Source organism: Mobula birostris, chromosome 21, assembly GCF_030028105.1.
Source record: "Mobula birostris isolate sMobBir1 chromosome 21, sMobBir1.hap1, whole genome shotgun sequence".
Lineage (NCBI taxonomy): Eukaryota > Metazoa > Chordata > Chondrichthyes > Myliobatiformes > Myliobatidae > Mobula > Mobula birostris.
In genome coordinates, this window is record NC_092390.1 from 20,540,854 (window position 1) to 20,554,908 (window position 14,055).

The 14,055-nt window shown below is 43.1% G+C and overlaps 1 protein-coding gene across 2 annotated transcripts in view; it reads right to left on the reverse strand.

The window, feature by feature from the left end:
• Window positions 1-14,055, reverse strand: part of hk1 (hexokinase 1) — a 77,752-nt gene that overhangs the window by 48,692 nt on the left and 15,005 nt on the right. For both annotated transcript variants that reach the window (XM_072239130.1, XM_072239131.1), the window contains exons 3-5: window positions 13,525-13,673; window positions 2,433-2,552; window positions 1,255-1,350 (exon numbers count right to left, since the gene is read on the reverse strand). In XM_072239130.1, coding sequence (XP_072095231.1) covers window positions 1,255-1,350; window positions 2,433-2,552; window positions 13,525-13,673 — 365 coding nt within the window. The remainder of the gene's footprint in view (window positions 1-1,254; window positions 1,351-2,432; window positions 2,553-13,524; window positions 13,674-14,055) is intronic.

Genomic DNA, 14,055 nt, shown 5'->3' on the forward strand with positions numbered 1-14,055 from the left:
TGCTTTCATTTTTCGAAAAAGGTTGGCTAACAATTCATTCTCCATGCAAAAGAGGATTGACAATTATTTTCGGATTATTATATCTACAATTTACTGATCACACAACATACCGTGAGCTGTAGATTTAATAATTGTTACACAAAGGTTCCCTGAGACCTGAAAATTATTTCAAGGGTTCCTCCAGGGCAAAAAGGTAGAGAAATCCTGATACAGATGACAAATATCATCGATCCCTGTGGCACACCACTAATCACAGGCTCCAGTCAGAGAGGCAACCCTCTATGACCACGCCCTGGCTTCTCCCACCAAGTCAACGTCTAACCCAATTTACTACCTCATCTTGAATGCCGAGCGACTAAACCTTCTTGACCAACTTCCCATGCGGGACCTTGTCAAATGCTTCGCTAAAGTCCATGTAGACAGCGTCCACTGCCTTGCCTTCATCCACTTTCCTGGTGACTCTGACCAATCTTAATCAGATACTCTCTTTCTACACTACTTATTTAACCTCCTTATATATTTCTTGCTGTAATTTATAGCTTATTATTTTGTATTGCAATATACTGCTGCCACAAAACACAACACGTCAGTGATATTAAACCTGATTCAGATTCTTCAAAAGACACTGCATTTACCCACCCAGGCCACTCCTACAACATCTCCCAAACCTGCAATTAACATCAGCAAGGACAACAGAACTTAAGAACACCACCACCTGTGGGTTCCCCTCTGTGTCACATGCTACCCTGACACAGAAGTATACCACTCTCTGCTTCTGGAAACCTCTGAGCATCAATACAATGGGAGTACTTTCATCAGAAGGACAGCAACATATCAAGATACAAAGCACCACCGACTCTTCAAGGATACTTAGGGAATTACAATAAAAACCGGGCTCTGCAGCAATGCCCATGTTCTGTGAATGAATCTTTAAAAGCTCTACACACCTTATCATCTCCCTCCAGCTTTTGAGAGCTAATGGAAAATCACAAATCCTACACAGGAGAGGGATTCTTCAGCCAACACTTTTGCTCCTGTTGCCTCAGAATCGAAAGGTTAAAGTCACAAGATGTGAGCGTGCTGGGATATTCCCAGCAGTCTGCATGGTGCTGGCATAATGACAGCATTCGTTCCCTCACTATCTATCCCGGAGGGTCGATTGTCAGCATACCTCAATGGCCTCATCTGCACAGCGGCCACAGAACAATCAAAGAAAGAAAGATGGTTTACTAATTCCCAGAGTGTTCAGCATACCCCTTTCTTGTCGATGGCCTTGCGCAGCAGCTTCACCACGTCAGATCCCTCTACTCCACTTGCCTTGAATCCTTTTGTCCATGTGATGAGAACACCCTAACAGAAGAAAAACTAGCTGAATATTTAACAGTTTTTTTGTATTATTCCGGTAATGCAGAATGTAAACATGTATTGAAATCAAAGCTTATCCAAAGAAAAGGACAAATCTATAAATAAACAACTACGGCCTCTGTTAGTCCTAATATAATGTGACAGCTTCTGCTTTGGAACAGCCCATTGTTCAACCTGACGCATAGCAAGTATAGGGCAGCCAGATCTGACTGTTAACTGCCTGGTACTCTAACTGGGCCACTGGCATTCTGCATGATTTGGCTAGAGAGTAGAGGACTGTTGGAGCTTATGTTCCTGCGTGACGACTGTGTCTCATACAAATGGTATTAATGATGTGGCAGAGCCCAGCCTAAGCCTCATTAGAAAGTATCCTGATTAATAATTTACTTTTCAGATCAATAGAATTCACTGCAATGAATATCTAAGACATTATTGTTATCAGATATACAATTTCATTTATCAACAGCCTTGGACACAAACCATAATAGCCCAGACCTTTGAATCCAAAGTCTTTTCGCAGTATCCACCTGTAATACCCTCTTGTTACCGATTCAGGTGACATTATACCAGTGTCTGTATTACCTCATGCAGCTCCATTCAACATGAGTTTAAAGCTTCTTTCTTATCGTTTTGTGCTTTTTGCAAATTTGTTGCTGCTCACCTGCATCGTTATCCAATCATTTCTTATTCTAATTATAAATGTGCAGCACTCCATTTCCATCATCAGCATGTGATGAAAGAGATTTTATCATCAACTAATAATACTCTCTCAAATGAATTACCCAAACTGACGTATGCCTTCATCAATCTTAATTTTGCAGTGTAGTCACTGTTCAACCTATGTGCATTTTCGCACAATAAAATAATTAATTACGTTGTAACAGCCAATCTGACAATTAGATTCATTCCCAACAATTGACTCAGCAGAGGAATGATTACTTACTGTGATGCATTCTTTTGCTTCACCCAATGGAGACAGACATTATTCACCTTGAACTCTACTCTTTGAACACTGTACTTTATTACACAGCTCCAGCTGAGCAAACTTTGATTAGCCTCACACTCACCTCATCCAGTTTGGTTTGTCTGCAGGGAAAGGAAAAGGTGAAGCCAAGTGGAAGCTTTTTGTCTTTTATACCTTGCTTCTCCATGAAGTCTCCCAAACACTCAGCGACGTGATCAAACAGCTGTAGGGCAGAGTGTTGAGCACAGATTAGAAAACCTTTCTCAGATTCTCAACCAGTTTGCGAACACAATCTTGCCATCTTACACATTGGAACTAAGCTGTGAATGTGAACACAGCAAGTTAATTCAGGCATGGATTTGCACCTTTCTAAAACTGAGAGCAAGAAGAATTAATTAAATCACTTTCACAAACAAAACCTCTTCCAGATGAACATGAGTTGGCAAATGTTATTCCCAGTACCCCGCGCTGTGTCCTTCATTTAACACTCTACACATTTGTGATGCCGTCTTCAGGGAGCTATGGACTTGCACACCAAGATCCTTCTGTACATCACTGTTCTCATGGCCCTGCAATAAACCTCCCAAAATGCAATTTCACACTAGTCTGAATTAAATTCCATCTGCCATTTCTCCACCAACCTATCTTGCTGCACTCTTTACCAACTTTCCTCAGCGTCCATAAATCCACCAATTTGTGAGTTATTTGCAATCTCACGAATCAGCCCGGCTGCATTTTCATCCAAATTATTTATATATTGCAAGCAATAGTAGTCACCATGCTGATCCTTACAGAACACCACTGCTCGAGACGTTCAGTCAGAGTAGCATCCCTTCACCTTCCCCATCTATTGTCTATAAGCAAGTCAGTTTTGTATCCGACTTACCAACTCTCAGTGGATCTTGTGTGCTTTAAATCTTCTTAACCAGTCTTACCATGAGGCATCTTGTAAAATGCATTTGTAAAGTACATAGAAACAACATCCACTGACCTACCCTCAAACATGGAGAAGGTTCCTGCTATCAATCCTATCCATCCTCATAATCCGGCATACCACCATCAGGTACCCGTCAGCTTGCCCTGCTCCACGAAAACAAACCCAGCACGGCCAGACTCTCCTTGTAACTGTAATGCTCCATCCTAGGCAACATCCTGATGAACTCCCCTGCAACCTGTCCTGTGCAGTCATATTTAACCTAGTGTGTGGTGACTGGAACTATACATAGTACTTCAACTGTAGCTTAACCAATGTTTTAGGAAAATTATAACCTCACTCTGGGTGGTGGGGTGGAGATATGTTTCTACAACAGGAGGTGCAAGATGCTCCTTCCCTCCACTAGGCTGTAGATCACCCTTGGGCAAAGTGTAGCACCTGCTTAGCCCCCGTCCCCCCTCCCTCCCCAACTGATCAGGCTCACATAAAGCCATGGGAGCAGGTGATGGATGGTCGTATGAGCAGCTGATGCACATCGCGTGACCACTGATGCCAGGCAAGCTCCAAAGAGTACTGATAATGGCTAAGGTCACCATCCGCCCAGAAGAAGGCAATGACAAACCACTTCTGTAGAAAAATTTGCCAAGAACAATCCTGGTCATTGGAAAGACCATGATCGCCTATGTCATACGACACAGCGCATAATGATGGTGATAACCTCACTGCCCTTGTACTCCATTCCCTGGCTAATTCCAAATGACTCCTTCACTGTTTTATCTTCCAATACATCTTGAACTTGTACATCAAGATACCCCTGTTTCTCAATATTCCTTAGGGCCTTACCTTTCTTATAGCTTCCTAAATGTATCACACTTCCCAGGATGAAGTTCCTGCTATACAGCTGTGCCCATCCTACTCTAAGGCCTAAAACTATATTCTCACTAATCATACTAAGTTTCAAGTCATCTGCAAACTTACCAGTCATATCTCCTATGTCATACCCAACCTGTAATGTATACAGCAAACAGCAAGGGTTTCAGTTGAGATCACAGCTAATCACAGGCTATTCCTCCACCATCACAAAAAACTTCCTTTACTATGCTAGTTTTGGACATAATTTTCTAACTTGCCCTGGTGTCTAACCTATTGAACCAGTATCCGATCTGGGACTTTGTCAAAGGCCTCACTACATCAGCCACACTGCTCTGATGATCACATTTTGTTAACGCTTCAAAAAAAAAATCAATCAATCAAATATTCAGACGGGATCCCTCAGTGAACCATTTTTGATGGTCCCTGCCTTTCCTAATTTGGATTAATTCTATCCCTCAGGACTGTGTCCAACACCTTCCCTAGCACTGGCAATACACTTACAGACCTGCAATTACCTGACTGTATCTCTGCTGTTCTTCCGATGTCTGACCTGCAACCAATGAAGTTAGGGTTCCAGTACTTTCCTCTCTTGCCTTCCATAGCAGCTGGGGATGTATCTCATCAGGCCCTGGGTACTTATCTACATCTCAAGACGGAAAAACAAAATCTAATAACTCCTTTTTTTAATGAGGACATTCTAGAATTGCATTGTCTCCCTCCTTAAAATCTCCTACAACTCCCTAGAGAATAGAACGTCCGACTATTTCTTAGAGAGTCGATGTAAAGTATTCATTTTAGACTTTGGCTCCATACATAGATTGCCACTTTGATCCTTAACTGGGCCTTGCTCTTTCCCTACTTTCACTCTTGCCCTTAACATAATTATAAAAAAATTCTTTGGGATTTTCCTTAATCTTGTCTAACAGTGATAACTCATGCCTTTTTTGGTTGTCCTTTCCCTTTTTAAAATACCTCCTTACACTTTCTGCACTTGAAGGTGTTGGGCATTTGATTTTCCAGTAATATTTCAGTAATATTGTAAATATATTGTTTGATTTAAATGTTCTTATTCATTTAAATAATTTATTGTAAAAATAAGTGAATTGGATATGTCATGCTGCTACCACCTGAAACTTGCTCGCCTTGCTTAAAGACAAACGTACATGAGTTATTTCCGGGCTCCTTGTTTTGCTTTCAATTACTTTTAATGTCTTGGAGTTAAAGAAACAGTGGTGGTGAGGAAGTTTTGAATGAACCAGAGACAACTACCTATCTGTTGAAACTCAGAAGATGTTAGAATTTAAAAAATAGCAGTGCAGCACGTTTCTTCGCAAGGGGACAGAGACATCAAGTTTTTAAAAAGGCAGGAAATGGAAAATTTCACAGATAAATAAACACTGATAATGATCAGAAATTTTTTTAAAAAAACAGAAATGGCTGGTTACATTGGAAAGATGGACGTGTTCGACTGCACAAGAGATAACTGTATTTTGTATACTGAGTGAATTGAGCAGTATTTCAAATCAAATGAAATGGCCAATGAGAAACGGGTACCAGTTTTGCTGAGTGCATTGGGATTAAAGACTTACAGCTTGCTTAAAGCTTTGCTGATATTGTGAAAATAATGCAGGAACATTTTAGGTTTCATAAGCGGAATCGAAAGGAAAGAGAGTCCATTTCAGCATACATAGCTGAAATGAAGAAACTGTCTGAGGATACCAATACAGATTTAAAGGCAAAGCTTGTAGAAGATGCTACAAAGTAAGACACATACAAAAACAGCATGTTGGGCAGACAAAAATATATGGACTGCACAGGGAAGACAAAAAGATAAAAAGTCGAGCTGTAGTTTCAAAAAGGGCACTAATCTGCGTGCTGTTGATGAAAAATCTGATAATAATGAGTGACAGAGGACTGAATAGCCTCGAGATTTACAATGTGAAAACTAACAATAGAATTGTACACTAGCTCAGCTCTTTCAGTCATTCCACAAAATTAGTTTGAATGCTATTTCAAAGATACTGAACTGACGCCTCCAACTAAGAACTGGAGAAAAGATCATTCCTGTGGGAATGACATCTGTAACAATAAAACACAGCAACCAATAAGCCACCAACAAACAACAGGAATTCTGCAGATGCTGGAAATTCAAGCAACACACATCAAAGTTGCTGGTGAACGCAGCAGGCCAGGCAGCATCTCTAGGAAGAGGTGCAGTCGACGTTTCAGGCTGAGACCCTTCGTCAGGACTAACTGAAGGAAGAGTGAGTAAGGGATTTGAAAGTAGGAGGGGGAGGGGGAGATCCAAAATGATAGGAGAAGACAGGAGGGGGAGGGATGGAGCCAAGAGCTGGACAGGTGATAGGCAAAAGGGATATGAGAGGATCATGGGACAGGAGGTCCGGGAAGAAAGACGGGGGGGGGGGGGAGAACCCAGAGGATGGGCAAGGGGTATATTCAGAGGGACAGAGGGAGAAAAAGGAGAGTGAGAGAAAGAATGTGTGTATAAAAATAAGTAACAGATGGGGTACGAGGGGGAGGTGGGGCATTAGCGGAAGTTAGAGAAGTCGATGTTCATGCCATCAGGTTGGAGGTTACCCAGACGGAATACAAGGTGTTACATTGGCTTGTATGTAGCAGAAACAGGAGGACCAGAATTGTGGGGACACGAGTGGCTGAGGCAACTACAACTTCACTGGATATCCATCCACCATTTGCATGCCACCCCTTCTGCAAAAGAATCAACTGAAAATGCAACTGAAAATGAACTAAGGAAGGTACAGTGGCATAGTGGTTAGCACAATGCTTTACAGTACAGGCATCCTGGGTTCAATTCCCGACACTGCCTACAATGAGTTTATATGCTTTTCCTGTGACTGCCTCGGTTTCTTCTGGGTGCTCCAGTTTCATTCCGCAGTCCAAAGAAATGCCTGTTGACAGGTTAATTGGTCATTGTCAATTGTCCCACGATTAGGCTAGACTTAAATGAAAATGCGGTATGATGTCACAGCAGTGTTCAAGGATGGTATTGGAAAACTCAAAACATATCAAGGGTGAAATATTGTTAAATGAAAAGGCCACAATCAAGTTTTACAAAGCCCCTCCAGTTCCTTATACCATCTGTAGTCAGTGAGCTAGATCATATGGAGGCTGAAGAAATTCTTTCCAAGGTTGACTGGTGCCCATGTGCAACACCGGTGGTCCCAGAAGCCAAGAAGAATGGGTCTGTCAGGATGTGTGGTGATCTTAAGATCACCGGCAACCCTGTAACAAAAATAGATCAGTATCCTCTGCCCAGGATAGAGGATATCTTTGCAAATCTTTCTGGAGGGAAATACTTCAGCAAAGTAGAGTCCAAAGAGCTTCTCACCATAAACACTCACAAAGGAGTTTATCACCCTAATAGGCTTATTTCTGCAGTAGCATCTGCGCCTGCACTCTGGCAGAAAGCCATGAACCAGGTGCTGCAAGGCTGGTACATGGATGACATTATTGTTATTGGTGAGAACAACAAGGAGCATCTCCAACATCTCAAGACAACGTTAAAAAGATCAGCAGATTATGGGGTTAAAGCATGACGTCACAAGTGTGAATTCTTTAAGCCAAGCGTCACTTACTGTGGCCACACCATCCAAGCACAAGGCTTACACAAGTGCACTGAGAAAACTTAAGCAGTGGTAGATGCTCCAAGGCCAAAGGACGTGTCACAGTGTCAGTCCTTTTCTGAAATTGTCCATTACTATAACAAGTTCCTGCCAAAGCTGGCCACTGTGCTCCATCCCTTGAAGTCATGACTACAAATCGGGAAGAAGAAGCAATGCTCAAAGCAGTGTGAGGTGGCTTTCAAAAAGGTAAAGGAAATGGTGATGCCAGACACCGTACTCACGCATTGTGATCCACATCATCCAGTGAAGCTTGATGTTACGCTTCACCTCGTGGTACAGGTGCAGTTATGTCACATGTGATTAGTGATGGAAGTAAACACCCCACAGCCTTTGTATCATCTTTCCTTGCAGCTGCAGAGAGTAATTACACAGAGACTGATAGAGGCCTTGAGTCTGGTTTGGGGTGTAAAACATTTCAACCAATACTCGTATAGGAAAGAGTTTACCCCCATTGTTGAATATCAACCACTAGTGTCCATTTTCAATCCACAGAAGGGTGTTCCACTAACAGCAGCAGCAGGAACGCAGAGATGGGCTCTGTTTCTTCGAGGACACAAGTACAAGATCAAATTCAAGAGGATGACAAATCATGGAAATGCTGATGGATTGCAACCCTTGGGAAAGGAAATACCTACATAATTTACAAAAGAGAATATTCCTCCTGATGTATTCTCCTTAATGCAAATTAAATCTCCCTATTACAGGAGAGTTGATCTAAAGGGAAACCAGAAAAGATCCCACACTGTCTCAGGTCTACATGGCCACCCAAACTGACTGGAATGTGCAGCAGAAAACCCAGCTCCACCACTTTTACCAGTGCTGGGGTGAACTTGCCCTTGACAGAGGTTGCCTTATGCAGGGATTGAGAGTTGTTGCACCATCCAAGCTGGAGGAGCTACATGCCGGTCATTCAGGCATCGTCAAAATGAAAGCGTTGGCTCAAAGTTTTGTCTGGTGACCTGGGATAGAGCAGCAGCTCAGAGTCTAAGGAATGCACCGCAAGCAATGTCAACAGAACACCACTAGCACAGACTCCGAGCTCACCAATTTCCTCCTTGCATATGGCAACCAACAACTTACCAGCTGGGTCGTCCCTTGTGTAGACACTTGGATCTCCTCAAACCCAGTCTCAGAAGGAGTATGCAGGAAAAAACAGCTGAGGCAAATTGAAGGCTCCTCGAACAAGGAGGTGTGATGTTTCACACCTGGACAAGCAGTCCTGGCGAGGGACTACAGAGGTGATCAAAAATGGTACTCGGAAAGATTAAAGGCAGAACTGGACCACTCTCCTACACAGGGGAGATTGTGTCTGATATCATTTGGAGACGGCACATCAATCAGTCGAGGAGAGCAGAGTCAATCATGAGAGAAGAAAGGTGACCAGAGCTGTCCAAACCACTTCCTGCAGTGCCAGAGTCAACTCCTACAACCAACACGGAGGAGCCTCCAGAACCAAGGAGAGAACCTTGACTGGTTGCATCATTGCCTGTCATGGAAACAGCAGTAAGCAAGAAGAGAAAAGCCAACAAAAAGTATTGGACACAGCCCAGTCCATGTCAGGAAAAGCTCTCCCCGCCACTGAGCATATCTATCAGGAACACCGACACGGGAAAGCAGCATCCATCACCAAGAACCGCCACCTACAAGGCCATGCTCTCTTCTAACTGCGGCCTTCAGGAAGGAGCTACAGGAGTTTTAGCCCCCACACTAGAAGGTTTAGAAACAGTTATTACCCTTTAACCGTCAGGCTCCAGAACCAGCTCGGATAACCCCACTCATCTCAGCAATCAACAAATTCCACAACCTATCGGCTCACTTTCAGGGGCTCCACCACTCATATTCTTAGTACCATTAATTTATTTATGCTTTTGTTTTGTCAGTCTGTGTGTGCATTTTTCATTGATTCTATTGAATTCCTTTGCTCTACTGTGAATGCTTGCATAAAAGCAAATCTCAGCATAGTACATGGTGACATAAACTTTGAACTTTGACGGAGCAGTCATTCTTCAATATGGGCATCTGATGCTATGAGCTGGGGCGTATGGTGCGTGTCTAGTCACCACTATTATACACCACATCGCTCTCTAGCTTTTTTGGACTCACCACCTTCAGAAAGTATTCTCCAAATAGCTTTGGTGCAGTCTTGTTGTACGCCAATGATACATGATTTGTTTGCTCTTAGTCCACTGTCTTGAGACAGATGGCTTACTGCTGGACTGCACTGTGGCACACTGCCACCTCACAGTTCCACAATTCAGGTATTCAAGGAGAAGGCAGACACATTTTTGAAAGATGAGGGAGTTGAGGACCATTAGAACAGGCACAAGAAGAGGGTCTGAGGCAGACCATCACGAAGACACTGCTGGGCAGGAGGAAAGGTGAAGGGCTGAATGGTCTCCTTTTCCCACTTTGTGTTATAATCCTGACCTGGGCGCTTTCTTTGAAGTATTTACACATTCTCCAAGGACTGTATAGCTCCCCCATTTCCCTCCCATTCCCCATCAATATGTGCGCTGTTCGGTTAACTGGCCAGTACAAATTGCTCAGGTACACTCAGGTGAGTGTAGTTGATCTGCAAGTCAGGGATTTAGAAATGGGCTTGCTCGGAGACCTGACAAAAACTCAATGGGCTGAACAGGTTTCTGTATTGTAAGGAATTGGGAGAAACATACATTGTACTTAGTTTCCCCATGCATTAACATGCTGCCAGGGATACATCTAGTAAGTGTTCCTTCAATGGAGCTCTCATTTGACACCAATACATTGACTTCAACTGGTACTTTTAATCAACCTTGATTGTCTCCACCTGTGCATAGCTCATCCACTCCATGGGCATTTGATGTCTATTTTATTGTGCGCTCTTTGTAGAAATGCTCTTTTAATCCATGCCATGCATTACTTTTCCTACACAAGGCCAATATCCCACTGACTGCAATTATGTCCTATCATTTGCCTGTCCTTCCTGACAGTCTCACTACACACTGCCTCTACTTGTATACCAACTGTGCCAACCTCAGCTCTATCAGTCCGGTGCCCGTCCCTCTGCCAAAATTAGTTCAAACCCTCCCCAAAAGCTCTAGCAAAGCTGACCGCAAGGATATTGATCGCCCAAGTTCAGGTGTAACCCACCATTTTTGCACAGGTCACACCTTCCCTGGGAGGAATCCCGATGAATCAGAGATCTGAAATCCTGCAACAATTCCTCAGCCATGTTATCATCTGTCAAATCATCCAGACGCGTAGCACAGACAGCAATCCAGTGATTACTACCCTTGAGGTGTTGCTTTTCAGCTTTCTACTGAACTCCCTATATTCTCTCTTCAGGACCTCATCCCATTTCCTACAATGCTATTGGTACCAATAGGTAAGCACAACCTCTAGCTATTCACCCTCCTCTGTCACCCAATGGACCCAATCCGAGATATCCCTGACTCTGGCACCTGGGAAGCAACATATCATCCGCGTGTCCTTTGCCTGTCTGTTGTTCTAATTGTGGAATCCCCTATCACTACTGAACTCCTCTTCTGAGCCACAGAGCCACAGACCCCATCACTGTGTTTTCCCCAGTAGGCTAAGCCCACAACACTTCCAAAACTCTCTGCTTATTACTGAGGGGCACGGCCATAGGGGTACTCTGCATTTGCTGCCTATACCCTTTCCCCCTCCTGACAGTCACCCATGTAACCGCCTCTTGCAACTTTGGGGGATGCCCACCTCCCTGTAACTTCTATCTATCACCTCCTTATTCTCCTCTACGAGCCGAAGGTCATCCTGCTGTAGCTCCAGCTCCTTAAAATGGGCTCTAGGGAGCTGTAGACCAATCCACTTCATGCAGATGTAGTCTTTCAGGGATCCAGGAGGTCTCCCAGAGCTACCATATCTCACACTAAGAATATAGAGTGCCTATATAAAGTATTCACTCCCCTTGGAGGTTTTCAAGTTCTATTGTTTTACAACATTGAATTACAGTGGATTTAATTTGGCATTTTTTGACACTGATTAACAGAAAGTGACTCTTTTGTGGTACTCTACAAAGTGCTCTAAATTAACTACAAGTATAAAACACAAAATAATTGATCGCAAAGTATTCACCCACTTCAAGTCAATATTTAGTAGATACACCCTTGGCAGTAATTACAGCCTTGAGTCCGTGTGAATAGGTCTCTACCAGTTTTACACATCTGGACTCTGCAATTATTCCCCACTCTTCTTTACAAAACTGGTCAAACTCTGTCAGATTGCACAGGGATCATGAGCAAACAGCTCTTTTCAAGTCCAGCCACAAATTCTCAAATGGATTGAGGTCTGGACTCTGACTTGGCCACTCCAGGACATTAACTTTGTTGTTTTCAAGCCATTCCTGTGTAGCTCTGGCTTTATGCTTGGGGTCATTGTCTAGCAGAAAACAGATCTCCTCCCAAGTTGTAGTTCTCTTGCAGACTGCATCAGGTTTTCCTCCAGGCTGTCCCTGTATTTTGCTACATTCATTTTACCTTCTACCTTCACAAGCCTTCCAGGGCCTGCTGCAGTGAAGCATCCCCACAGCATGATGCAGCCACCACCAAGCTTCACAATAGGGATGATTTTTGATTATCGGGGGGTTTGGCTTACGTCAACCATAGCATTTAGTCTGATGGCCAAAAAGCTCAATTTTGGTTTCACCAGACCATAGAATCTTCTTCCAGCTGACTTCAGAGTCCCCCACATGCCTTCTGGCAAACTCTAGCTAAGGTTTCATGTGAGTTTTTTCCAACAGTGGCTTTCTCTTTGCCATTCTCCCATAAAGCTGCGACTGGTGAAGCACCCGGGCAACAGTTGTTGTACGTGCAGTCTCTCCCATCTCAGACACTGAAGCTTGTAACACCTCCAGAGTTGTTATCAGTCTCTTGGTGGCCTCCCTCTCTAGTCCCCTTCTTGCACGGTCACTCAGTTTTTAAGGATGGCCTGTTCTAGGCAGATTTACAGCTTTACCATATTCTTTCCATTTAATGATCGACTTAACTGTAGTCCAAGGGATATTCAGCAACTTGGAAATGTTCTTGCATCATCTCCTGACTTGTACTTTAAATAACCTTTCCACCGAGCTGCTCGGAGTGTTTTGTCTTCATGTAGTTTTTGCCAGGATACTGACTCACCAGCAGTTGGACCTTGCAAATACAGCTGTATTTTACTACAATCAATTGTACACAGGTGATCGCCACTTAAATAATTATGTGACTTCTAAAACCAACTGGCTGCACCAGTGATGATGTGGTTTGGGGGCGAATACTTACGTAATCAACTATTTTGTGTTCTATACTCATAACTAATTTAGATCACTTTGCAGAGATCTGTTTTCACTTTGACACAAAAGTCTTTTTTTCTGTTGATTCGTGTCAGGAAAAGCCAAAGTAAATCCAGTGCAATTCAATGTTTTTAAAACAATAAAACGTGAAAATTTCAAAGGAGGGGGGGATGAATACTTTTTATAGGCACAGTATAACCTTAACTCTGGATCCATTCTCACTGTTCAAGCCATGTACTAATAACTTTTAATTTCACATTTTCAAAAGAAAACCTTGGAGATGTGGAAGGGAAAGGGTAATAGAAGGAAGTGTGATGGCTCTCCAAAGATACACTCCTGTGTAATTATTCAACTGAACATAATATAGTTTATGTTGTGGTTATTTATTTCAAATACAACAACTTCCAAATGAATAGAAGTGAATGAAATGATGGCATACCCGTGACCCACTGCCGTGCATGATATCTTCCGGAGTAGGATAGATCTGGGATTCCATCTCCACCTTCTGCTGTCGCTCGTCAGACACCTTCACGCGCAAAATTCGAAAAGAGGACCCTCCCAAATCCAAAGCAAGGAAGTCCCCTTTTTCTGTAGGGAATACCAGAAGAGAGAATGATTGTTTTGTTACAGCAAGTGCTGAATGTTGGAATTAAACCCCTGAGGACATGTTCTAATTTGCATTTCCACCTCAAGGAAGAACATAAACATTAACCCCACCAGTTCAAACAAGCCCCGCCACTAGCCCATGACCACGTAGATGCCAATCCACTACAACACAAGTTCCAAATTCAACTCACATCAGTGAGGCTAATCATTTACTGCACTTCCACTGACGATAGGAGAGGCAGGTGGAGTTCAGTGAGCAGGGAGCCTGCAGAAGGACTTGGACTGATTGGGAGAAGGGACAAAGTAGTGGCGGATGGAATATACTGTGAAAAAAAAACACGAGGCAGAAAGAGTATCTGATGGC